This window comes from Danio aesculapii, chromosome 5, assembly GCF_903798145.1.
Source record: "Danio aesculapii chromosome 5, fDanAes4.1, whole genome shotgun sequence".
NCBI lineage: Eukaryota > Metazoa > Chordata > Actinopteri > Cypriniformes > Danionidae > Danio > Danio aesculapii.
Genome location: NC_079439.1, coordinates 36,507,947 through 36,535,860, shown reverse-complemented (window position 1 = coordinate 36,535,860; position 27,914 = coordinate 36,507,947). Strand labels below are relative to the sequence as shown.

General features: G+C 33.1%; 1 protein-coding gene across 9 annotated transcripts in view; it reads left to right on the top strand.

The window, feature by feature from the left end:
- The window catches only part of fcho2 (FCH and mu domain containing endocytic adaptor 2), a 74,122-nt gene that overhangs the window by 1,385 nt on the left and 44,823 nt on the right, over positions 1-27,914 (top strand). For all 9 annotated transcript variants that reach the window (XM_056458072.1, XM_056458077.1, XM_056458071.1 and 6 more), the window contains exons 2-7: positions 11,376-11,467; positions 17,154-17,228; positions 17,912-18,053; positions 18,681-18,833; positions 19,045-19,149; positions 22,947-23,045. In XM_056458072.1, the coding sequence (XP_056314047.1) occupies positions 11,376-11,467; positions 17,154-17,228; positions 17,912-18,053; positions 18,681-18,833; positions 19,045-19,149; positions 22,947-23,045 (666 nt within the window). The remainder of the gene's footprint in view (positions 1-11,375; positions 11,468-17,153; positions 17,229-17,911; positions 18,054-18,680; positions 18,834-19,044; positions 19,150-22,946; positions 23,046-27,914) is intronic.

Below are 27,914 nucleotides of genomic sequence, written 5' to 3'. Positions count from 1 at the left end.
ACTTTTTTTTCTTTAGTCTTTTATGACAACAGCATCTCCAGCAGAAAAGATATCCAGAGATGCTGTTTTAAATCGTGAAGAAATCTGTGTGTTTGAAACTTATGAAGACAGGAGAAGTCAATGATTCATTTGAATTATTTAGCCTGACTGACATGTTTACTGCTCAAAAATATTATAAATGTTTCTCAAAATAAAATATGTTGTGCTCAAAGGGGAAAAAAAGTTTTTTGTTTTTTTTTACCCAGATATTTAATAAGAATATAATTTAGAGCAGTAATTACAATACCGTGAAATGGTGATATTTTTATCCAACATTATCATACTGTCAGAATCTTATACCGCCCCATGCCTACACTTGCAGTCTCTGTCTGCTGCATGTTTTCGATTGAGTGAAAGGTTGACATTTCCTTCTGCATGCCACAGAGTACTATCACTATCAAGGAACTATGAGTGTTCACGTGTCATCATGCCAAGTTAATCTTTATTATCTCTCACATTCCACATCAATACCTGTTTCCCATTGTGATAGACGTGGCAATATTCAGCAATCCGTTGCAGTGATAATGAACATACACAACGTTTGTGATCATTTGTACTTCAGAAGTTTTTCCTCAAAGCGTTTTAAAGACTATTTCAATGTGATGATGTCATTGGCCTGCAAAATGTCCTGCTTGTTGTCAAATTATTTCATAACTGTAACAAAAGGAAATTCAATGATAACTTTACGTTAAAACACCTGCCATTGGAATTATTTATCAATATTTAGACTTTTTTTGGATTCCCGAAAGCTATGGAAATCAAAAATGTAAAACAGGAAATACGTTAGGACCGTTGCAATTGTTTACATCCCTCAAAATGCTCTATAAAACACACATTGGCTTATTGTTCTGTCTAATGGAGGAAATTGTACAAAACTGGATGCAAGCGCCACTATACAAGAGAAAAGACATGGTTCAGAGTACTACTGACAACTCAATAATCTGTTGTGAAATTAATGTTAATATAGTAATGACTATTGTATATATGTGTTTGGGTAAAAGATATGTGCTTTGAAATCCTTTAATTTAGTTAATTTTTAAAAATAATTTATTACAATATACCACGATAAAAAGATAATATTCATGCCATGATACTTTGAAATCATCATAAGCCTATGCTCTTGTACAATGAAAAAGATTGAGATTTTTTTGTGATCATTAATTCATGGCTTAAGTGACAGGACGTGTAAAGCCTGACACAGCATGAAAGCATCCCGGAAGATTCCTCAGTTGTCATGTGGTGCGTATAAGATCATTGGTTTAACCATTAAACAGCATCTGATGAGCAGAAGTGTTGAGGTGAGCAGGGTGAAACAGTGTGCGATTGGAAAGCATGACTGTAAAAACAGGAGATGGAGGAGACGAAGAGAGATGAGGCATCGCAGAGCTTTGGAGTCTTGTTCTCAATCAGGTCTTTGTGTCGAGCGAAACAGGGACGCCTATGATCAGCTGTGTGCTTGTAATTCAGAGCACAGACATACACACACACACACCGAAAGAAATGCTTCTTCACTTAAAACTGAAGCTGTCAGGCTTTTAATGAAATGAATGTCAGGAAGGTCAGACTGTCAAAATAGGGTTGTTATTAATCTGCCATGAGTTATGACATCATCGTCATTTCTTGAAATCCATCTTCTCTGCACTCTGGTTCTTAAAGCCCACAGGTGTGAAAGCCACCCACAACAAAGACTTGTGTGACGGAAACCTCTTAGTCTCGTTTCCCACTGACAAACACTTTTAACCGCAGATTTCCTCTCATGCTTAACTGCACTGTATGTTTTTTTTCCCTAGTGCACTTCTGAGCTTTGCTGATACATAGCATTCTCTTCTCTTGGTTTTGTTGGTGGATGTTCAGACTTGTTTTTTGTCAGAAGAAGACACCTGCTTATGGAAATGCATCTGCTTGAGTCATGCTGCAGATATTTCCTTTAAGTTTCTCTCTCTGTGTGAAAGCTCGTTGTTTTTAAACATGTTTTTGTCTTTGTAAATGTCAGAGCAGTCACTGATCGTATTCACATGCACGTCATTTACATGCATTCATTCAGAACCACTTACAAATGTGGAATGTCACAGGAAGATGCCAGATATAGAGTATTCATAAAATAATATGCCAAATGTAATAAAGTCTGCTTAGAGCAAGGCAAAATTTAGATGTAAAAATGTTAATGTAAAAATGTGTCTGCTGTTGAAATCCTTTTTTCTTTTGAAAAAACATATTTTGCTTGGATATTCCTGTTGGTATTAATGAAACTATAATAATTACTTTTTTTAAAAAGATTTATTTATCAGATTTTTATGACAGTTAACAAACAAAAGTAACAGGGAAAATAACACTACAAATAGAAAAAAATTATATATATATATATATATATATATATATATATATATATATATATATATATATATATATATATATATAAAACAATACAATATAACAATATATATATATATATATATATATATATAAAACAATACAATATAACAATATATATATATATATATATATATATATATATATATATATATATATATATATATATATATATATATATATATATATATATATATATATATATAACAATAAAAAATTTATTAAAAGAATAAAAATGGTCTGCGCCAACAGCCTAGTGGTTAAGTGTGTCAGCATATTGCACCATAGTGCTCACGGTGACCCAAGTTCGATTGCCGGCTCGAGGTCCTTTTCTGACCCTTCCCCTCTCTCTGCTCTCAATACTTTCCTGTCTGCAACCTCTACTGTCCTTTCCAATTAAAGGTTCAAAACCCCTAAAAAATATTATAATAGAAAAAAAATTAAGCCACACTATAATCCTCATATTGTGCAACAAACTGTATATGATGTGCATAAACAATATATGATGTGCATTCATTTTACAAATTAAGCACATAAACAGGTGAGTACCAAAAGTTGAGGTTGGCAGCGTAGTGTGTTAGGTAAAATAAATAATAATGATATTAAAAGAAAAAATTGAAAGAGAAAAGGGAAAATTTATTAAACTGAATAGGCTGGGGGTGGCACAATAATTACATTGTAAAAACTGATTTTTGGTGAAAATCTAGTTTAATATAGTATGAAAGTATGTGAAAAATGTTTTTTTACATGGGATGATCATGTAGTGAAGTGCATATGCATAATGATTAACAATCTACAAGCATAGATAAATTCAATAAAGAAAAAGGTAGCAATTAAATAAACAACGTTTTATTGTTTTCAGAGGCAATCTGTATTCAGGTATATAGTAATTCAATAATCGAATGTAAAATAATACCTCATAGTCTTCAATTCAATAAATGTAATCGTTATTAATTTGTCAAAGTTACAAACTGTACAATTTCTTATGCCTGAATGCTTTTAAAACCCTCACACAGTCACAGGCCTCCAAATAAAAAAACAAAAAACAGTTGCAAAATGATAAATTGTAAGCCAGACTCAACATTGCGAATACTTGCAATGTGATTATTGCGAATGATCACATTGCGATATCAATGCTGAAGCAATATATTGTGCAGCCCTAGACTGCTTATAAACGTGCTTCTACAAATTCATGCAAATTATTCTAATTTGTCAAAATGTTAAATAGGAACAATTTGCCACTAGATTGTATCTAAATAAGACTGTGATAAATTGGTGTTTATGAAATGTTATTAAAAATCATTATCTCTTTATTACTCTTAAGATATTTTTTTCCATTTGATTGACTTTTTACTCCCATATAATGTCACTCCGGTCAAATTAAACTAGCAAAAGGTACACCTAAACAACCATTTTATCACTTTTGTGCTGCATTAAATAATTTTTTTTGTGTTCTGACACGCTGCTTCACAGAATGACTTAACCTTCCTTAAAACCTGTCCTGTTTTCAAAACAAGTGAACTTCAAGCTTAGATAAACATATAAATAAATGAAAACAAGTATTATTGATAAAACTGTAATCAGGGAGTCACAATATATCGCAAAATTATCCTTATTGCAATAGTATGTGCAATATACGTATCTCAGACAAGTGTGATTTATATTCGATTTATTTTCTGTGTTGGTTGTTTATCTGAATTTCACCAATCAAATGGGGCAGTACTCTCTGTATCCCCACCTCCCCAGTAGCTGTTCTGCTATTTGCTAGAGCAGCCCTAAAAGAGGTGAACTCAGAGCTGAAAAGAAACACTAATGGCGGGAATTGAGATAAGAGAGGAAAATGACAACAGCCAAGAATATCTGCTGAGGTATTCACTCAATGGTTTAAAGACTACATGCATTTTGACTAAAATTTGACAAATTTTTTGACTAAAATCTGAACATAAGTTTTTTTAAAAAGTAGTCTGAATTAGAATTAATTAGATCGGAAAAATATTATTTTACCAGTTTATTTTAATATCATCAAATAAATAACAATTTAGTGTCCCAGAGATGGGTTGCGGCTGGAAGGGCCTCCGCTGCGTAAAAACGTGCTGGATAAGTTGGCGGTTCATTCCGCTGTGGCGACCCCGGATTAATAAAGGGACTAAGCTGAAAAGAAAAAGAATGAATGAAATAACAATTTAAAAGCACAGCTAATAAACAGCATTTTCTAGGGAAATGTTATATTGTAAGTAATATCATTATCGCAAATTCACAGTACTCAACAATATATATCGCATATTTTTCTAGTATCTTGCAGCCCTAATTGTAATCTGACTAGGAAATGTTGTGACCAATTCAACACTTTTAAAATTCATACACCAGACAGTTGAATGCATAAGTGCGCATAGTAACTCGTATCATATAGTACACAACTGTTCTTTTTTATCTTGTGCTGTTAGCTCAGTTGGACGCAGGTCTGTTAAACTGACGTCACTTTAAAACTGAATGCATCTATTCAATGTGCTGACACACATCCACGTTTCACCTAAATGTTTGTTCATTTAAAAAATAAGAGACTATTCTTTTGTAAATACTCCATGTTGCAAAGTTCTATTTTGCAGCTTAGCATGATTTATTATTTTCATGTTTTTATTTTTTTTTTCATGTTCCTTGAATACTTGTCAACAACTTGTAGTACTTTGATAAACTGATATATCTAATACTGCAAAATGAATATAGAAAGATCCATAACGATCTTTATCGATTATATCATGATCTTGTCAAACTGCTCAGTCTTATTTCATATACTTATTTTTAAAATCTTTTTCTTTAAAAGCATTTGAATGCAGTACATTTGCATTGTTATTAATGCTGTGCTTCTGTAGAACAGATGTCCTGAGCTCGGAGGCAGATCACCCAGCTTAAACAGGGGGGTTCAGAAGGTCATGTGGGCAACTCAGAGCTGTGGTGAAAGGGACCCAGCTGAACTTTGACACTGGTGTTGTCTGTATGTTCTGCTGTGCTCATTGTTGATTTATCATACAGACGTTTACTCTCAGAATGGCAGTGTAATTCTCAGAAAGTGAGTTACTGTAAGTAGATCAATTTGGTCTGCTTTAAACGGCTTTTTACTGATAGTATGCCAGGTTGCTGCAAAGTAGTGGTGCTCCAAAGTTTTATTTTAGAGGTATGTTGGATTTAGGTTTTTAAAAATGGCAATTATGTCAGTGAAATGTAAGTTTTAAAATATTAAGTTTTTTTTTTTATTATTGTTATAAAAATATATCTTTTAATATGTCATATAAAACAATGTGCTAAATGGTTAAAAATAAATGTTTTACAAATGATTTGAGCCCAATTTGGCACTGCATGAGAGTGAAGTTTGTTTTATTTCCTGGTCTTCATCACTCAGAAAACATGTAATGCATACTAATGTAATCACAATTGAGATCTCTTTGCTCTGCTGAACTGATTCAAATGAGAAGCCAGAGAGTGTCAGCTATGCCAATTTTAGCATGCTTTGTAATGTTTATGAAACCTTCATGGCTTGGGTTAAGCAGATGGCTGTGGACTAAACCATGCATTAAACCAGGCCATTAACTTTCCCATGACTGTTTGCTATCTCACTAACAAGAACACACTTGTTAAAGCTAATGCATTTAAAGCTAGTATTTAGGAGGCAGAGTGTATTTTTAAGTGTAAAAACATGGTAGATTACAGCACTCCGAGAAAGTGCCTTAATTAGTAGAGTAAAATAGAAGAATAGGGAGAACTAGTTTTTAAAACATATTTATTTTTACTTTTAAATGAAAAATAGCACTTCACAAAACCTATTTATATTTTATAATAAAAATATCTCTACTGCCACCAAACTGTAGAACAAGAAAACTGATACATGCATAAGAGGAAAAAACAAGGTGTATTTAATGTCTTGCTTGGGCCTGTTTTGACTAAATAATATGATATTAAAGCCACCAGTAGGGTAAAAACACTTCTGTTTGAGCAATATTATTTATCATGTATGTTAACTTTGTGATACAGTAATGTATAAAAACAAAATTCGAGCAGTCTATCTGTTTTCTAATTAGTTTCATCATGCAATGAATGCTTTTTCCATGGTGTTTTCCTCAAAATTACATACATGATCATGTCAGCTTTCACATTTTAAAACAACATTACAAAATACTACACAACTCTAATTATGAAGTAAAGAAACAGTTGTTGTAGTAGTAGTAGTAGTAGTAGTAGCAGTCGTCATCGTAGTAGTTGTCTTCATAGTCGTAGTAGTTGTCGTCATAGTTGTAGTAGTAGTCGTCGTCCCAGTAGCAGTAATTGTTGTCGTAGTCGTCGTCGTAGTGGTAGTAGTAATGGTAGTAGTGACTTTTGTATTGTCTTTCACCTGTCATACAGAGAGCACAAAAGCTAGCTGGGATATGTGTTGTTTCAAGTGTAACAACATTTGCAATCAATCTATATTTAAGCTTGAAGAAAGAAATGTTTTTTTAAATGTACCTACTTTGTTTTATTTATGGGAATAGTATGTTCTATAAAGCGAGCTAAATTTGACAAAACCTTCTAAAACATCCTTTTGATTTTGTCCTCATTTGTAAAAATGGTAAAACAGTAAAGGTCAGTTTATACTTCTGCATAAAAGCGTGGGGATAATTCAACGGAGGAATTTGGGTCCAATCAGGTGAAATGTTAAACAAGTTAACATGATATTTCATGTTTTGCTAATATTCTTTCTCTTCTGCGCATTCTGTTGAACTTTTGCTTAAGCAATGCAATTGGTTGGGACAGATACTGTCATTCTACCTATTATATAGCACTTTCATAGCAATTAAAACTGCGTTTCAACATGTACAAGAAACAAAAACATGGAGACCAAAATGAGTAGTACTAGTAAAAGGTATACTGATTCTTCAGCTGAGGTGAGTTATGCGCTTATTTTCATTGACAAAGATAAAACAGCATCTAGATCAGCTACGTGGAGAGCTACTCTTTTTAAGAATTGCTGAGTTTGTGTCCAACGCACGGCCATACAACAGCCAAATATATATCTCAGCAGCTGTGCGACATGATTGAACGTGCTGGTTTGCATTACCACTGATGGCACGCCATCTATGACTGCTAATGTTTGAAGAATCAATGTCTGTCTGTTGTCCAAACTTTCAACACTCAAAAAAACTTTTTGTTGCTCGGTTAAACTATTTATTTAAACTGAGCTGAAACGACACAAGTCTTGAGATTTTATTGGCACAACTTGGCAATTGGCAAAACAAAATTTTTTATGTTCAATCCACATAAATTTGTTAAAAGTGTTAAGTTAACTTAATCAATTTGTGTTGGGACAACATGAAAGAATTGTGTGGAACCCTGCATTTTTTTACAGTGAAAAATGCATCAATTATTTGAGACTTACCCTTTTTTTCTGGTGCTTGAATGTTAAAATGGCCCTCCTATGAGTTGTCAGTCACTGCATTGTCCCTAGCCAATTTGACTTTGAGAGCCCTGTTGTAAGTTCTGAGAAGTTCTTTTTCTACGTAATTTCTTCTCTTGTTTTTTTTTTTTTTTTACTATAAATATATTTCTTACCTGAGCCAAATTGTTGTTTATTAAACTCTTTCTCTGAAACACAAGGGCATAACACAACATTACAGTTCCGCTTTTTACTTAAGCTCAAATTAGCATGTTTTGTTCCACATTTGTTCCTCTTGCACTAGATGTCGGGTGTTTACCAGACTGGTGTTTAAACGTCTATGAACTTCTCTCTTGTTAACGTCATGGAATTATAGCAGGTCACAGATATGTGCTGGGTATGTCATTATGAGTTAGTTTTTCAGAGTAAATGGGATCATTTAGTAGTTTGTACTTCAGTTTTATAAACTAGGCACCAAATCAAGTTCTGTGGCTTTTAAGCAGTTTATAAATGCTAAACGTCTCGCTGTAACATTCTGGCGCTTCAATGTTTGACATTGTTTACATTTGACATTACAAAACATTGCTTAATCCAGTTTTGAAACCTGTAGTTTGAACATACTTTAACCCAGGGTAGGTGTAATGTCAAGTAATGTTAAGTATAAAAGAGATGATATATGCAACTACTGAACAAAACAAAGTGAAAGTAAATTGGGACATGATGACAATTTGTGACTGGACTTGCGTTTAAAGTTCAGTGATGAAACAGCATGTGGGCTGCGTGAACCAATCGCAGAACAGACTGGCATGTATTGTGCTGGTATGCAAGAAGCAGACGCCCAAAGCATTTTCCTGAGTTTTTTTTTTTTGTTATTTTCCTATTGTATTTCTTTAATATCACTGCATTCCTCTGTCACTTCTGTAGCACTCGGCTTTCCTGTTGCTGCTCTTTCAACACACAGTTAGTTTCGCACAGATCTCAGCTGTCTTTGCTCTACAGGAAGCAGACACACACACACTCGCCGTGATATTTGCTGTGTCCACAAAAGCTGATGTGGAAGTTACACAATATAAACCTGAGATCAGAGCTTCATCTCTTCGGATTATTGAGCACGATGATGCCTTTTTTGCATAGATAGTGATTCTTAGCAATCTAAAATGCTTTTCTAGATTATTATTTGTTTAATTCTAAAATTTTTCTGTTATATTAAATCATAAAATAGCAATTAATGAAGACTAGAGTCAGTATAACCTTTTAAGCATTCTTTTTAATAAAGGTTAAGATTTAATTAATTAATTAATTAAATTTTAATTGAAAGCAGCAGTAAGATTATTTATATTACATTTTATTATATGTTATTATATTCATTTATTCATTAATTTTTTTTATTAATCTTGGGCCGCCATACCAGAATGAACCACCAACTAATCCAGCATATGTTTGACGCAACGGATGCCCTTCCAGCCGCAACCCATCACTGGGAAACACCTATACACACTCTTTCACACACAAGGCCAATTTAGCTTATTCAATTCACCTATAGCACGTCTTTGGACTGTGGGGAAACCAGAGCACCTGGAGGACCTTCTTGCTGTGAGGTGATTGTGCTACCCACCTGCACCATTGTGACACCCATATTATATTATATTATATTATATTATATTATATTATATTATATTATATTGAATTATATTATATTATATTGAATTATATTATATTATATTATATTATATTATATTGAATTATATATATTATATTGAATTATATTATATTATATTATATTATATTGAATTATATTATATTATATTATATTATATTATATTATATTATATTATATTATATTATATTATATTATATTATATTATATTGAATTATATTATATTATATTGAATTATATTATATTATATTATATTATATTATATTATATTGAATTATATTGAATTATATTATATTATATTGAATTATATTATATTATATTATATTATATTATATTATATTATATTATATTATATTATATTATATTAATTACTTTTGTTTAAAGCAAATGCCATTATTTTGAACTTTTATTCCAAGTAAACTTCAGAAACAGTAATATTCGAGTGTTTTTGCTCATATCTTAAACTTTTCTTTACAAGATCATACATTGGGAATAGAAAATGATCAATACATGACAATTTTTGCGAATAGTCCATTTAAACAGCATGAACATTTTTGACAATAACACAGAGTAACTGAGTAATTATTCTTGAATATAAGCTATTTACAGTTTTATACAACACTGAATAGTGCAGTAATGACACAAATTTAGATTTTTAAATTTAAATTTAGAAAAACATCTATTTATCAATTTAATAATATATTGCAATTTAATATTTTTAAATGCATGCATGCAACCAAATGATTCTTTCCAAAATCAAACCAATCCCAAACTTTTTAACTGTATATTGCAAATACAGATGTTACGGAAATATTATGGAATGAAGAGAAACATGATTTGTTCCTGTGTTTCTCTTTGAGTTACTGGTCGAACCCTCGTGGTGTGCCAGATATTTCTGTTTTCACAGTTGCTCTTGAGAAATGATAGCTTATAATTTAGCTTGTTTTGGTTTGCTTCATTAATCTGATGTATTGGGTATATTAGAGCATATGATTGATTAAGTTTGTTGTGCCACATTGGCAAAGATGACAGGTGCGTTTATAATCACTCGGGGCATACATGCTAAGCAAATACAGCATTGTTATTATTATTAATGCCAAAATTCATGCACTTCAATCATATATTGCTACTCCGAAAAGGGCATGTTGAGCAAATTTAAAAAAACATTTTGTTTCTTTCATCTTCTGCAGTATAAATGGATAAATGAATAATGTGTATGTTCTCCTAATTGCATTTTAATATAATATATATAATATAATGTATATAATAGCACATAATGACTATTAGAATAAGAACTGTTATCAAATATAGTGAGAAATGTATCAAATAATTTCAAATACAACAGTATTAATAAAAAGGATAAATAAGAGGGGAAAGGAACATATGAATAACAATCTACAGAAAGCTAGTCATAATTTTTCTTAAATCATACAATATTATTCCTTAACTAATATCATTAAATTAAAATTAATGTTTGTGTTTCAGTCATTACATTATGAGAGCTTGGATCAGGCTTCACCTCAGATGTGAATAATGCATACGCCTGCATTTTTAAAGCACTGATATCAGACACTTGTTGTAACCGAGGTTACTATGAAACCCTTTACACAACTGAGAGCACGCTACAGCATCGATGTACTCTCAAATGGGCAAAAATAGGGAAAATATGCTGCGGATGAACATGGTGGATCAGTCTGCTCTGCAAAGCCAGCTTGATGCCATTCAGTCCATGACAGCAATGATTGTTGAGAAGCCCAAAGTGGTAAACAAACGCCTGCGCCACTGATGATGTGGAGTTTGGCTTTATTTCTTTGCTTATGCTTCTTGTTTTTTTGTCTTTTAATAGAGGAGAAATGTAGTGATCAAATGCAGTGGCTTATAATTCAATTATGTTCTCTTTGGCAGGGCGATAAAAACAATGGATTTGATGTCCTCTACCATAACATGAAACATGGCCAGATATCCAGCAAGGAGCTATCAGACTTCATCAGAGAAAGGTAAAAAATGATTCGTTCTTTCTTTCTTTCTTTCTTTCTTTCTTTCTTTCTTTCTTTCTTTCTTTCTTTCTTTCTTTCTTTCTTTCTTTCTTTCTTTCTTTCTTTCTTTCTTTCTTTCTTTCTTTCTTTCTTTCTTTCTTTGATGAGGGAAGTCTAATGTTTGGTTTAAAACACAGACATTTGTATCTGTTTTTGTTTGCTGAGATAAATCATTAAAAAATACAATTGCAAGAACTCAAAGGCTATCCTGTTTTATAAAATATGGACCCCCTTTCAACAATTCTTAGCCAGGTGGAACATTTTCTGAAGTTTGAGCTTTCAAACACTAGTTGGTGTCTTATTTTATTGTTCGGATGTCTTACATTTCAGCAACGATTAACAAATTTGCTTAACCAGCACACACTGGAAAGCTGTGAAATACAAGGTACAAAAATGATTTGAACATTGTTATTATTATTTTTTTAATTATGCGCTGTTAATTTTTGTTCTCATTTAATTTATTTGCATATTTATTTTCACCTTTTTAATTATTTGTTAGATTACTGATGTTTCAATGTTTCATAATAAGTTTTTTTACTTAGATGTTTTATATATTTTTATAGTCTTTTTATTTTATTTATTTTTATGCATTTTAATCTGTAGTTCAAACAAAACCCAATGAATAATTTTAGGAAAAAAGTACATTTGCAGTCTGTCTGAACTAACCATTTAAAAAGTTTGTTGAAGGACTAAAACGTACTAATAAAATTAACTGAAATGGACATGGAAACAAATGTGATGATATCAATAAATTTAGCTTTAAATCTTTGCTGACAAATTTTCTGGCTTAATTTTGCTTAAGTACAAATTCATTTGATTTGTTCTGAAATCTATGTTTTGTAGACTAAAAAAGCATGATCATAAGTCCAAGCCAATCTAAAAAATATAAATAAATAAGTTTAAAAGCCTTTATTAGCATGGCTAGTCCATTAAAACTGCACCTACACGTTTCAGCAAACACTTGACTTCACCAGGGTAACAATCTTTATTTATTTATGTTTTTTATTTAACCCTTACCCAAAGAGCACTGACACGTTATTTACCCCAAATAACTTTTTGTTTCATTTTAAATGCATATATTTGATCTAAATCACAAATGCTTGGGTTTTTAAATAAGTAAAAAATCTGGGACAGCTGGTGATGTGTAGTGAATGTAGCAAAACAATCTTAAAACTAATATTTTTCATATAGCATTAATAGCTGGGTGGTACACCTCACAATCTTTAAATGCCAATGCCCTTTATCGTATTGCAGGTCATTGATCAGACTGTCCGAACAAAGATATATGATTTCATCACAATATGGCAACATGTACAGTACAGTCTAGGTATCTACCGATGTGGATATTTGGGCTGATAACGATAACTCTTTAGATTTGGAGGTCAATAACTGATGTTCTGTATGCTGTTGTTCACATGTTAAAACAAATCAGTATTTTTAAATGCTAAATTTAATGTGTTCGACACAAATTAGACATGCCAATTCATTTTTTAATTGCATAATAAATTAATATTAATCTGACAAGTTAATTTAGTTTAACTGTGTTTTTTATTGTTAGATATTAGTCAGAGAGCCACAGTACCAAATACATGGAATCATTAGACATCAACTGCTCTAATCTAGCAGCAGAACCCAATTTGCTCACATAGTGTCAAATTTTTCAGTATTACCGCAAACTGTATACCTAATCTTTTCTATTTGCAAAGACTGCATCAGATCATGCATCCAATGTACATAACTGGGTGGAGAAGGATTTTTCCAGTTCAGTGTTATAAGCCTTTTAGCAATCATTAAACAGAAGGCAAGTGCATTTGATTGTGTAGATGACAAGGAAGCATTTGTAGGGTTAAGTCCAAGTAATGCTACTAGAGGGCATGACTCAGTATCTAAAAGAAAGCATTCAGAAATTTCCTGAGGCAATTTAAACCAAAATACATAATGACACTCTATCAAACATCTACAATGATAATAAATATGGTTACATACTGAGATATTAACGCACAGCACTAACACACAATGAAAGGATGGTCTTTGAAGAAGTAAACAATGTGAGGAAAGCTCTGTTATAGTGCACCGGACAAGTTCGACCCATGTATGTGTGAAGTTCTGTACAATTACATAATCTATCAGCTAGATATCGGCCTAATATTGATATCAGATTGATAACTATAACATTAAAAGTATCATTTATTGGCTGATATCGATATGACTGCCGATATACCATGCATCCCTTGTACAGTCATAATCTAATCCCCCTAAAATATTTAATACAGTACAAAATATTAGCTAAAACACTATCTGAGAGATTTTTGTTCCGAAAACATGCACAGTTTTGTCAGATCGTTCACCTGTAAAACTGCTGGAAATCTTGCTTGTCTTGCACAATCCTAACATGTGTCAAGAGAGTAGAGCTATTCCAGAGGAAACTATTTAAAGACGTTTCTCACAAAACCATCCAAATGGTTATCAGGAATGCTGCAAGTCCTTCAAGAGCGTCACCATCCATCACACGTCTCACCTGCTTTAACAGTCAAAGCCATGTAAAAATAATGGAAAGAATTCACCCTCTGATAGATTTAATATGTGCAGAGGGTTGAAAATGCCCCTGGAGTTCAGAGGAATTGTTTGCGGATTCATAATACCAGTGCACCTTTAGGCCATTGGAGGGTTTATGTGTTTAAGTTGAAGAAGTTGCAATCTTGATTCATGTACTTTTCCAATAGTTTCTGGATGCAGCCTTGATGATGCAAGCTGAGACTGCATATCTCAAAGATGCAATGGCAAACGCAATGCGCTCAATGGAGCTAGTGACGTCACTGTGAGGGGTATGGGTTAGGGGTGGGGTTAGGTCAGGCCTGTAGCCAGCCTAGTGAAAGGGGTGGTTCTTTTTTCTTAAAAAGTGGACCGTTTCGCAGATATACGCCTCATTTTCTATTTAATTATGAGATTTAAATACTGCCTTTTAGTAACATTTTAAGCACAATTTTTAGCTGGATTAGCTTGCTGGATGGTCATCATAACTACACCTTTTGATGTACTAAAAATATTTCATAAAGATTTAGAATAAAGAAACATGAAAAAAATTACTTATTTTTAAAATACAAATGTATTACATCATGTATCATTAGAAAAGAAAATAGGAATCTGTTAAAGTTTTAAATTAAAAACTGTCGCCTATCGTCATTTATTAGGCAAATAACAAACTGGCCAGCACATTCAACTGGCAATTTGAATAATAATAATAATGTAGAGCTTCATAATTTTTTCTAGCCTCTCTTATAAAAAAAGTACAACTGAAAATCTGTTTATAACAACAATATTAAAATAGTTCATTCATTCATTTTCTTTTCGGCTTAGTCCCTTTATTAATCTGGGGTCGCCACAGCGGAATGAACCGCCAACTTATCCAGCACTTTTTTACGCAGCGGATGCCCTTCCAGCTGCAACCCATCACTGAGAAACACATACACACTCATTCACACACACATACACTACGGACAATTTAGCCTACCCAATTCACCTGTACCGCATGTCTTTGGACTGTGGGGGAAACCGGAGGACCCGGAGGAAACCCGCGCGAACGCAGGGAGAACATGCAAACTCCACACAGAAACGCCAACTGACCCAGCCGAGGCTCGAACCAGCGACCGTCTTGCTGTGAGGCGACAGCACTACCTACTGCGCCACTGCGTCGCCCTAGTAAAAATAGTAATTAAATTAATTTTAATATGGTCCAGTTTTGGTGCTTCACACCTTTTTGTTGGTCATTTTGTTTGTTTCAAGAATAAGGTCCAAGATTTAGGCTGAAAGTTACTTGTAAAATGTTTTCTCTATTTAAAAACAATACAGTAGCGAAAGATGACTTCACTTATGTCAGATTGTATGTTTTCTTGCACAGCTAGATGTTGAGAATATTTGTTGCAAAACTGATTAGCTGAAGTCACACCAAAGCGACAGCGAACAGAGGATTCTGTTCTGTTCCCTATTTATGATGGCATAGCAGTCAAAATAGAACAAATGAGCTCATGTAAAGGGACAAATTCTAGACCTTTGTCAGTGAAATCCCCTAGCCAGTACACTGAAAAAAATTATTCAAAGATGATTCCTTGGATTTACTCTATTTTTTTTTACATTAAGTGGTTGTAAACAATTTATTTGTGTTGAATTTAAACAAACAAATTAAGTTGAATATTGCTCAATATAATTTGTTTGTTTAAATTCAACACAAATAAATTGTTTGCAACAGTTTTGCATGCAACACTTTTTTCAGTGTAGGTGAGCGCATTAAAAAGCATTGGATGCAGCTCAGATTGCATCCAGACCCCTCTTTACTTTTTCTGTTGTATTGTGGGGTGTTTTGAGAGATGATGATGGATTTTAAAAATCTTTTTGGCCACCAAAGGAGCGTTTTTGTCTCCCCCTTGTGGACACAGTGTGATTTTGTTTGTTGCTTCTAATTGAGTGAACTGATCTTAGACTAAATATTTATTATTTATATTTATCTTACTATTTTTTTATCTTAAAAATAAGATGAATAGCAATAGATTTTCAAGGTGCCAAGTGTTTGTTAGGGATACACTACAAGTTGAGGTTTTACACACACTCACATAATTTGTATTATATTTGTTTATTTATTTGATTGTTTTTGCGTTTTTGTTTAGTTAAACTATTCAGTCTATAAAATGACACAGGTGATCATGTTTATTGACAAAAACACTGTGGGTTTTTAAATGGTGGTTTGTACATATACAGACTTCTTTGTATTCTATTGCATTTGATTCATTTGTATGTTGATTATTTTAATGTGTACATTAAACAGGGTTCATATGGTCATGAAAAAACTGGAAAAGTCATGGAATTTTGGCATGGCATTTTCCAGGCCTGGAAAAGTTTAGGAAAATCTGAAAAACCCACAAAGTTTTGGAAAGGTCATGGAAATTAGTTTACCAAATATCTATATACTTAAATATGGGTTAGTTGTCTTCTTTTCTGTCCATGGCCAAACACATGCTCTTACGTTATTAGTGCTGTGTGAGCATTATCTAAATAATTTTTACATACATATAAAGATTGATTTAAGCTTAATAGATTGTTGCCTGTTTTATGATATGCTGTGATAACTTTGAATGTGCATTGTTTTTCTTATTATTTACCATGTATATGTAAACATTACATGAAACATGAAAGTCCTGGAAAAGTTATGGAAAAGTCATTGAGTTTTAGTAGTAAAAATGTGTATATGAACCCTGATTAAAGTCCCGTCTATTAGTTATGTTGTGAAGTTTCTTCTATTCAATCTTATTATTGGTCTTGTACAGCACTTTGGTACATACCGGTGTTTTTAAATGTGCTTTATAAATATACTGACTTAACTTGAACACAAAATAGTTAAGCTCTTTACATTTTATCACAATTATTAAATAGTTATAATTATGTAGTTTATTTTAGCACAATTTATTGTAGTAGCTATTGTGTATATATAAGTATATATTAATTGTTATGAAAGCTGAAAACTGAAAGTCGTATAAAATCAGAGCATCGCTTAAGTGATTACTTTCTATTCAGTAAAACGTATTAGATGGCTTGTTTGATTTAATTATTCACACATGCTTTCTCTCTCTCTCTCTTTCACTCTTTCTCATCTCAGAGCCACCATAGAAGAGGCATATTCAAGATCAATGACCAAACTAGCCAAGACTGCCAGCAACTTCTCTCAGCTCGGGTGAGCCTGTGTGTGTGTGTATCTGAGGTTTTACAAGCCCAGTGGATTCATTATGAACACCATTTTAATAATGTTTTTATAATGAGCTGGAAAACCCACATCGTTTCAATGTCTCTCAGGCTTTATCCATGAAAGCCCAGTTCATTACATGTGAAGAAACAAAATTAATTCCCACAGCTGTTCACTTACCTGCCTGGAACTTTTTTTTTCTTGCTTTTTTTATTCTGTATAAACTTTATTCTGGCAGGCTCAATGTACTTTCCCTGCTAATGCGGGACGTATTGCCAGTCAGGCGAAACATCATACGCTACTTCAAAAAGATCTGCAGGAAAAAAGCAATTAGCTCATTGTTATTGCTATCATGATACTGAAATAGCCAAGTTTGTATAGGAACTATTAGCAAAATACACTAGGTGCAGTTGTGTGAGGTGAAATCTGGTTTTGTAGTGGCCTGCTGTGCTTTATCCCACTGAACATGGTTTTCAGGCCCCCCACACATATCATATTATCATTATAGTGTCGTTAAACCTCGCACAGAGATGTTTCCATTAAAAACAACCAGGACCAGAGGATAAATCTGATATAGAGAGTGTAAACACACCTTGGTGTTAAATCACAAATCTTTTTGTGCCTTATTTGTGCAATGTAGGCGGAGTGTAATGAAATGGGTATTTGTTCCATAGGACGTTTGCGCCGGTGTGGGACGTGTTTAAACAGTCCACGGAGAAACTGGCAGCGTGTCACATGGAGCTGGTCCGCAAACTGCAAGAGCTCATCAAGGAAGTCCAGAAATATGTAGACGAACAAGCCAAAAATCATAAGAAGGTATGGGAGCTGCCGTCATCTGTGGCGTTTGATTAATATCCATGTAACTTTGGTCATAACATGCCACATAGCGAAGAATGAACCCAATTTCTCAGCTAAATGAGTCCACGGCATACAGGTCATTCCTTAAATGTACTCATGAAGATGAAACTGTGTTCTGTGAAACTATGAAAGGCTTTTTAAGAATGGAAAGTATCAAGTAATATATATCATATACAGTTGAGGTCAGAATTAATAGCCCCCCTTTGAATTTTGTTTTCTTTTTTAAATATTTCCCAAATGATGTTTAACAGAGCAAGGAAATGTTCACAGAATGTCTGATAATATTTTTTCTTCTGGAGAAAGTCTTATTTGTTTTATTTGGGCTAGAATAAAAGCAGTTTTAAATTTTGTTTAAGCCTTTAAATGTCACTTTAAGAGGACATAAAAGTTACCAGCTTAGGTTCACAGAGTATAAATTCTAGAAAATGCAAAACTTATACAGTAGGTAGCTTTATTTTCATTCATTTTTTACTTAATTAAAATGTCTAATTTGACTGAATTTGGTGTAAAAACATCCTCAAGCACTAGTATGTATTAACTATAATTTGCATTGCTGATTTATTTTGTGCTTTCTCCTGCTTATAGACAAAGGAGGAAGTGGCGTCAACGCTGGAGGCAGTGCAGAACATTCAGAGCGTCTCGCAGGCTTTGCTGAAGAGCAAAGAAAACTACATCAACAAGACACTCGAGCAAGAGCGCATGCGCAAAGAGGGAGCCAAACAGGGAGACCTGGACAAGGTACAGACACACTCATGCTTAAATTAACTACTGAGCAATACTGGAAAGTTTGCTGGATTAGTTCCTGTAGGAAACTCCCAAGTTATGCTCCTGAAGGATCATTTTCTGTGCTCAATTGTAGAGACAGTTTATAAAGGAAATTGTAAAGCACATCCTCAAAAACAAAGGTGTCTAATCTGGCCTCTGTCTGTTTTGTGTTCTTTGTTTGTAGGCTGGATTGAAGGTCAAGAAAGCCACTGAGTCTTATAAGTCATATGTGGAGAAATACGCCACTGCCAAAACTGAATTTGAGCAAAGAATGACAGAAACTGCACAAGTAAGAAAGGGCGGAGTGTGTTTGTTGAGGTCTCAGCATTATGGGGTGTACTTTTTTTCGAAGATAATTTGTATATTTGTTGATTTTATTTAAAAGCTATTATGATTCTTGGTCTGGATTAACAATAATAAATCCAGACATGTATTTTCTATACATCCTATAGTTGTGTCCAAATAAAGTATTTATTTAATTTAATTGGTATTAAACAAGACCATACATTAGTAGTATATAATACAGAATAATAAAAGTTACAGACTGTTTTCCCCCACCATCCCCTCAAAATAAAATAAATTCAAATAAAATGACATTTATTAATTAAAAACAAACATATCCTCTGAGAAAATAATTAGGCTAGGTTACAAATAAATGAGTAAATAAGAGGAAAAAAGGAAAAAGATGAAAAGATCCCTGTCCGAATAATGCATATGAAAACAATTAGTGTGTGCATGTGTGTAAATCAATATAATAAAGTAAAATAGAATTTCTCAACTCTGAATAGACCATATCTTCTGGATAATAAGTCATCATTAGTGACATTCTAGGTTGCACTTTGCCTAAATTGTTTTGTTGCTAGAAAAAACACACTGGTGTAGAAGTCACATATTGTGAATTCAATAAAAGAATGTAAAAAGAACAATCTTAACTTTTTTTATAATGAATATATATTAACATTACATTAAATATTAGTTGTACGTTATTGATCATATTCTTCAATGCGGAAGTGTGCACGTTTTTGCGATTGTTTTAGAACTTCCAATTCAGCTGCCTATGGGAGAAATGACTAGGAATAATAAACGGCAGAAAACGGTCAAACTACTTACTCTACAGATAAAGTAGAATAATATAATATGAAAATATCAGTTTGCAACACCAAGCAGCAAAACCAGCTGTTTTTAACATTTAAAAATGAATGGAAGTGAATGAGACCGGAAGTCTCGAGCCAAAATTATTCAAATGGCTGCGCCCACTTGTACGCAGAGAATAAGGTGAATATTTTAATTATAATATTATATTTGGTGCTCCCACAAGGAATACTTCAAAAGTAACAATATGCACAATTTGCACATTTTGCATGCTTTATTTATCACAGCACATTACACAGGAAAAAAAATGATTTGTATTTTATAAATAATATGATACAGGGTGGCGGTGCAGTGGGCAGTGCTGTTGCCTCACAGCAAGAAGGTCGCTGGTTCAAGCCTGGTTAGTTGGCATTTCTGAGTTTGCATGTTCTCCCCGTGTTCGTGCGGGTTACCTTCGGGTGCTCCAGTGTCCCCACAAGTCTAAAGACGTGCTATTGGTGAATGAGTGTGAATTGATGTTTCCTAGTGATGGGTTGCAGCTGGAAGGGCATCCGCTGCATAAAAAACATATGCTGGATGAGTTGGCGGTTCATTGCACTTTGGTGACCCCAAATTAATAAAGGGACTAAGCCGAAAAGAAAACGAATGAATGAATGATACAGGGCTGGGTACTCGATTTAAAATGAGTGATTTTTGCCTTTTTACTTTTGAAAAATGTAGTTTTTAGCTTAATTTTTACAAATCATTTTGCTTTTTAGTTTCATAATTTTTACTAGGGCTGCACAATATATTGTTTCAGCATCGATGTCGCAATGTGCGCATCTGCAGTAGTCACATTGCAAGATAAGCAATTCATTCATTCATTTTCTTTTCGGCTTAGTGCCTTTATTAATCTAGGGGCCCAAAGGCGGAATGAACCGTTAATTTATCCAGCTGCAACCCATCACTGGGAAACATCCATACACTCTCCTTCACACACATACACTATGGGCAATTTAGCCCAACCAAGTCACCTGCAGCACATGTTTTTTGGACTTGTGGGGGAAACCGGCGCATCCGGAGGAAACCCATGCGAACATAGGGAGAATAGGCAAACTCCATACAGAAATGCCAACTGACCCAGCCGAGGCTTGAACTGTGACGCCAAGATATGCAATGTTGAGTCTGAAATACAGTTGACCAGGAACCACAGAACACGTGATTTGTAGAGTTTGCATGTGTTTTTAAGACCTTTCAAGAGAGTTTAGAACATTCAAGAGAGTTTAGAACATTTGAGCACAAAAAACATGTTTGGAGGTGTAACAAAAATTAATTTTATTTAATTATTTATACAAACAGTTGAAGTCAGAATTATTAGCCCCCCTTTGATTTCTTTTTTCTTTTTTTAATATTTCCCATATGATGTTTAACAGAGCAAGGAAATTTTCACAGTATGTCTGATAATATTTTTTCTTCAGGAGAAAGTCTTATTTGTTTCATTTCTGTTGGAATAAAAGCAGTTTTTACATTTTAAGTTCAAAATTATTAGCCCCCTTTAAGCAATATTTGTTTTGGATTATTTACAGAACAAACCATCGTTATACAATAACCTGCCTAATTACCCTAACCTGCACAGTTAACCTAATTAACCTAGTTAAGGATTTAAATGTCACATTAAGCTGTATAGAAGTGTCTTGAAAAATATCTAGTCAAATATTATTTACTGTCATCATGGCAAAGATAAAATAAATCAGTTATTAGAAATTAGTTATTAAAACTATTATGTATAGAAATATGTTGAAGAAATCTACTCTCTGTTAAACAGTAATTGGGGAAAAAATAAACAGGGGGGCTAATAATTCAGGGGGCTAATAATTCTGACTTCAAATTTATAAATAAAATTGATATGATTTATGCAACAACAAAAAAGTTTTTCTTAAAAGTTTTGTCTTGTTTCTAGTTCAAATATCTACATTTCAAAGCAAAAACAAGATTATTTTACCTACCACACTGACAGATCATTTTGCTCGTTTTAAGTGAAAAAACTATTAATTTCTTCTGAAGGTGAAAACAAAACAATATTTTTACTTGATCTAAGAATTTTTTGATATTTGGACTAGAAACAGGACAAAGTTAAGGAAGAAAAGCATTTTTTGTATTGTGATTATTACATTTTTGTACCTAATTTACTGTTAAATTCCCCAGAAAACAGTCAAATAGAGTTATTAAACCATCTTTTCATATCGCAATATTTATCACAGAAAAATAAAATATCACAATATCAGATTTTTCCAATATCGTGCAGCCCTAGTTTTTACTTTTAATTATTATTATAAGTGGAATTCATATATTTGTATTTAAAATCTGTTAAAATAGCTTTAATTGTTGTTTAATCTCATTATACTGAAAGCTGAAAGACATTTTTTTTGACGTTATCTTTTGCGTTGGTGCTTTCAATTCATCTCCACTGTCCCTCACGTACCCACTTACAATATTCTTCAGTCCCAAACTCAGAGCCACAGTGTCCTCAAACATACAGCGTTTAAGCTCTTTATTGATGTTTCACTACATGATCCACACACACATGCACAAACGCGTTTTTTCCCTGTGGTCACACATGCTCTGACTTATGCTGTCATTATCTTGTTTCCACTCATTTCCTCGTCTTTTTCTCCTCTTCCCTTTAAATCTTCTAAAAACCCCACTGTCAGTCTGAGAGGAGCATAAACAGCAGATCAGGCATGCAGCCATCCTTAACACACACACACACACACACACACACACACACACACACACATATCCCACATACACGCATGCATATTCATTTTCAGTATGTTTGTGTGTGTGTTATGTGTTTCTTAGCTATCCAGACCACCCAAATAGGCTATTCATAGCGTTTTGCCAACAACATAAGAAAAGGTTTCATGTAGACACACACACACCCAGGACTGTTGTGGAAAAAGATTTAGTGTAATTTCTAACATCTGCTTTTGTGTGTTTGTGTGTCTTTTGCAGAAATTCCAAGGCATTGAAGAGGAACATATTCTGCGCATGCAGGAGATCATTCATTCATACTCTCTGTCTGTTGAAGAGACGCACACACAGATAGGAGAGGTGAGCACACACACACATATGTGCATCATAAAATGATCCTCTCATTAATGTGCACAAATAAAAAATGAAAAAATGTTTTAATTAAAAGTAATAAAATGTAACACCAATATTATTTATATTAATCTAGAATAATATTAATCTAGAATAATATAGTCAAATACTTTATATTATACATGTAAAGTAACATTATTGCTAGCATAATTATGATTAAAAGATTATGTAGATGTAATATATTTTATGTAGTAATGATTCACCTGCTTCAATTGAGTAGAATCATCATCGTCATTATTTTAATAATTATTGTTATTATTAAATGCAAGTGTTTCATATAAAGATATTTAAATGTAACCTAATAAAATGTAATAATCCATATAAAAATGTTCAATCTCTTATTAATGTAATAAAACATGTTAGGGAACTGTGGCTGTTGTATCATGGTTGAGCTGTAGAGGGCGCCTGTGACCTGGTTATTCTAGTTTGACAGCTTATTTTGAAGCTGCTGTGTGTCTCAATCCTTTCTTATCGATCTCCGGTACAGTTGCTGCTGATTCAGAGTGATTTGAAGCATACGCATCCTCTGTTATACACTAAAAATCCTGCAGGCAAATAAACACACACAATCTCATTCCTACACACACACACAGCAAACCAGTCTTTGTTTGGCATAGACCGCAGAACTTTTGCATGCTCTGGTTTGAGCTTCCTCCCAACCACACACACTCTTGTGTTTAACTCCTTCCTGAAGAGAAATAAGATTAGAATTGTTTTTTTTGTCCTGTGGTTCTGATCTCTGTGTGTGCACAGTATATGAGTTGAATTCTCTTTCAAGTGCAGAATATACTGGCGCAACAATAGTTGTTTACGTTTTTTTTTTTTATTCTTAAGGTTCAGAAGTCTTGTAATAAACCCCAATGTCTCCAGGTGTTTTCCTATAAGTATTTCACTAGTGTTCTATAAAGGATTAACAGAAATTGTTTGTAGCTGGTGAATCATATTCATCAGGATTTGGAAGAGATCTGACATTTGATGTTGGAACTGTAACTCTGCAGTTTAACAAAGTGACTTTCATTGACTTTTTTGAGTTTGAAATGTTATAACAGGTTGGCCATTTATGTACATGTATCCTGGTAATGAGCATCCAAAATTTTTTGTCTTATTATTATGGATTTTTTTTATTTATGGTGCAAAAGTATTTGGATGGATAACCTATCAAGAGAATGAAATTTAGGCATGTGTCTCAGGGTAGGTTAAAGGGTTAGTTTATGAAAAAATGAAAAGTCTAATTCAGTGTTTCCCAACCCTGTTCCTGGAGGCACACCAACAGTACATATTTTGGATTTCTCTGTTATCTGACCCATTAACTTCAGGTTTTGGAGTCTCTTCTGATGTTATGATAAGATGATTCAGGTGTGTTTGATTAGGGAGAGGTTGAAAATGTGGACTGTTGGTGTGCCTTCAGGAACAGGGTTGGGAAACACTGGTCTAATTGTTAATTCACCCTTGACTTGTTCCAGTTAGAGTTCTTTTTTTTTTTTTGCTTTGTTAAACACAAATGAAGATATATCGAAGAACATTGGAAGCCTGTAACCGTCCATAACGTCCATCAAAAACAAAATACTATGGAAGTCAGTGGTTACAGGATTCCAACATTCTTCAATATATATTTTTTGTGTTCACCTGAACAAAAACTTAAACTGGTTTGGAACAAGCGAGGGGTGGGTGAGTAAATGTGGACTTAAATTTTCATTTTCAGGTGAACTATCCCTTTAAGGTGTAGTATAAGTATAGATAAGTATTATTTTAAAGCTAATTGGAGAAATTAATTGCAGATTTGATTACATAAAGATAATTAAAAAATTATAAGTGCAATGTAAAAACATGTATATCCATAAAGTGCATTGCACCAATTTATTCATGCAAGTACAATTTAATTAATTGTAAATACAATTCAAGTACCAATTTTTTTTCTTTTATTGCAATTTGTTATGGCTAGACCACTCTGAGAAATGATGTTAATTCAAAATTGTAAGCTTTCAAGCCAAATCCAGTCATCCACAAAGATGAAATGAAGACAGACACTCAGAAGTAGAGCAGAGGCAGATACTGAATCATACTGTTTCTATTTGTTGTATTGTTTTGTTTACGTATTACTGCTTTTTTATCTAGTATGTTACAGTATGATTATGAAATGATCTAGAAATTCAGTGAAAGAGGTCAGCTATAAAAAGAAAGCAAAGTCAGTTATGGAGACGTGTGGAAGACATATTGCATTTGTCATCATCCCTCATAGGCTATAAAAACAAAGACAGTCAAAGTGGTCACCAGGGGAAATAATGTCACTAGGCATCTTACAATATGTAGCTCTCCTCCAAAATCATGATCTCTCTTACATGCTAGTAATGTGGAGAAGCGCTGGGAGTAAAATCAGTCCAGGGTTATGATCGTCAAGCTTTACATTATCTTTTTAACAGTTGCTTTCTAGGCCCCCTTTGATTATTGTTTCAGAGACTGCTAGTTGTACTTTTAAGTGAGATTATCAGTGTGTCTGTTACATTTGTTATAAAATGCTAAAACGTATTAATAATAATGTAAAGAACATATTTTCCAATGTAAGGAACTTTGTTCAATTATTCAATGTTTGACATAATCTCAACTGAAACATGAAGAGAGGACTGGACACAGAGTAGCTCCTCTCCTTTAAAAAAAAAAACAGCCAATATCAGTTTGTTTTTAGCACAGCTCTGGTTGAGATCAAGCGCATCAAATGAAAAGCAAATGGTAACCGTTTTGAGGGAGTTGGGGAAATGTCAGATATTAGAGAGCATTTGATTGGTCAGGATTTAGTTAGGAAATTAAGTTTAAGGTGACATGAAAAAAATGTTGATCTATTTATTTTCCAAACTGCTAGCGTTTGATGCTGATTCTAACATCTAAAAAAATGGACTTTAAGCATATTGTGACTAAAACTGTCAAACTGACATCAACAGAAAAAGGACTAATACTTCTAATGCAGAAGAAAATGGTCAGATTTTGATTAAAGACAAAGTCCATTTAATGCAAGTCATTTCACTCGGCGACCATCTTTGAAATACCTTTCGGGCTGTGTGCTCGGGCATTCTGTTTGAATGGGGAAACATCAAATTCTCCAAAACTGCTTGCCAAGCTTACGATTGAATTTTATATATAAGATATCACCAATAAAATTAAACAACTGTCCCTTTAGATTAGATTCTAAGCATTCAAATCAATCCAAATCTGCAGAAACTCATATCTGTTCCAAGCCCCTCCCCCGAAGTATTGTCAATTTATGGCGATTGATGATTGGCTCCTGTGCTAGTAGGTGGGGCTTTATTCACAGTTACACTTTCCCTATTCAAAAAGAAACGAGTGACATGTCTTGTGTATTCTATAGTCTTTGTTAAAGATTACCGAAACATTATTTTTCTTCAGTGGATTTAGTTGGTCAACTAATGAACACCAATATGCTAAATAAACATTGTAAATTTTGATTTCACACAGACTTTAAAAGTTCTTCACTGAACCATCAATGTATGTAAACAAGCAAACTAGCTTTAAGTAAGATTATCAGTATGTCTGATGTCGTTGTAAAATGCTGCCTTTCTAGTAAATTAAATAATATTACACATGCACTGATTAAAAGTTAAGTTACGTTCACTTCATATTATGATCATTCTGTCAAATAACTTCAAGTCCGCTGTGAGAAATGAATGAGCAGTTGATGACCTATTTTGGTACAGGTACAGGCAGACAGTCTGACATTAAAGGCAGTCAATGTCACATTTATTTTTCGTTGCTTTTTGAGAGTTCAGTGGATTCCACTGGTGCAATTTGACAAGATGCAGTTGTGCATAACATTTGAGAAATTCTTCCTGTAGGCATATGACAGTATTTATAAATCCTGGTTAATTTTCACTTTACACATATTAGTAATTTTTATATCTATTATTTGTCAATTGATTTGTTTATTATTTACTATCATTTTCTATTATTTTTTAAGTTCAGTTTTGTACTGCCTTGATTAATGTTAATGATCTGGTTTTCTGGTTTCTTGTGCTAAAGAACAAAATGGTGAAAAATGTCAACTCTGTTACTATCTACTCGTTTAGTGGTATAACAATAATATAAACTAAAATTAGTAACAGAATAAAAATGTTGGTATCACATTTTGCATTTATTTACATTCATAATGGACTTGGTTTGCAAAAAAGGATATATTTTTTGCATGTCAATAAAATTTAGAGAAAATGAATGCTTGAAATGTACTCACCAGGGCTAAACATAATTTTTTTTTTATCACCAGCCACTGTGACTTGTAGTTTTTCAACATTATTAGCCACTCGCAATTGTCATTAGCCACAATTTTGTTGTTGGGAAAATATATTTTATATGCATAAATTTGACTTTGGCATGCTAAAAATACCTAATTTATATTCTGTGTTATGTCCACCTGCCTCCACATTCATTTAACTTTTTTCTGTGTTGAGCATGAGCCGGGTTGTGGCATAGTTTCACGTTGCGATTAGTTTTTATTTCACATGAATTTTTATGGCTCAATACTAAGGATTTACCTTTTTTTTTTCTGGTCCCACCAAACTAATTATTTCCTTGCCATAAAATTTAAATATTGTGTCAAAACGAGCAAAGTATAGAGGATACTTTTTATTCAACAAAAATGTTCTTAAAAACCATAGATATTTAAAAAATTATTGTCTTGTTTGTCCAGGCTAAATATCCCAGATCACCAGTTAACTACACTTAAATGGGAAGTTAATCTCATATTAAAGCAATGTTATTGGATGATAATTAAAACGTATTAACAAAAATAACTGAAAGCAAAAGAAAGCAGGT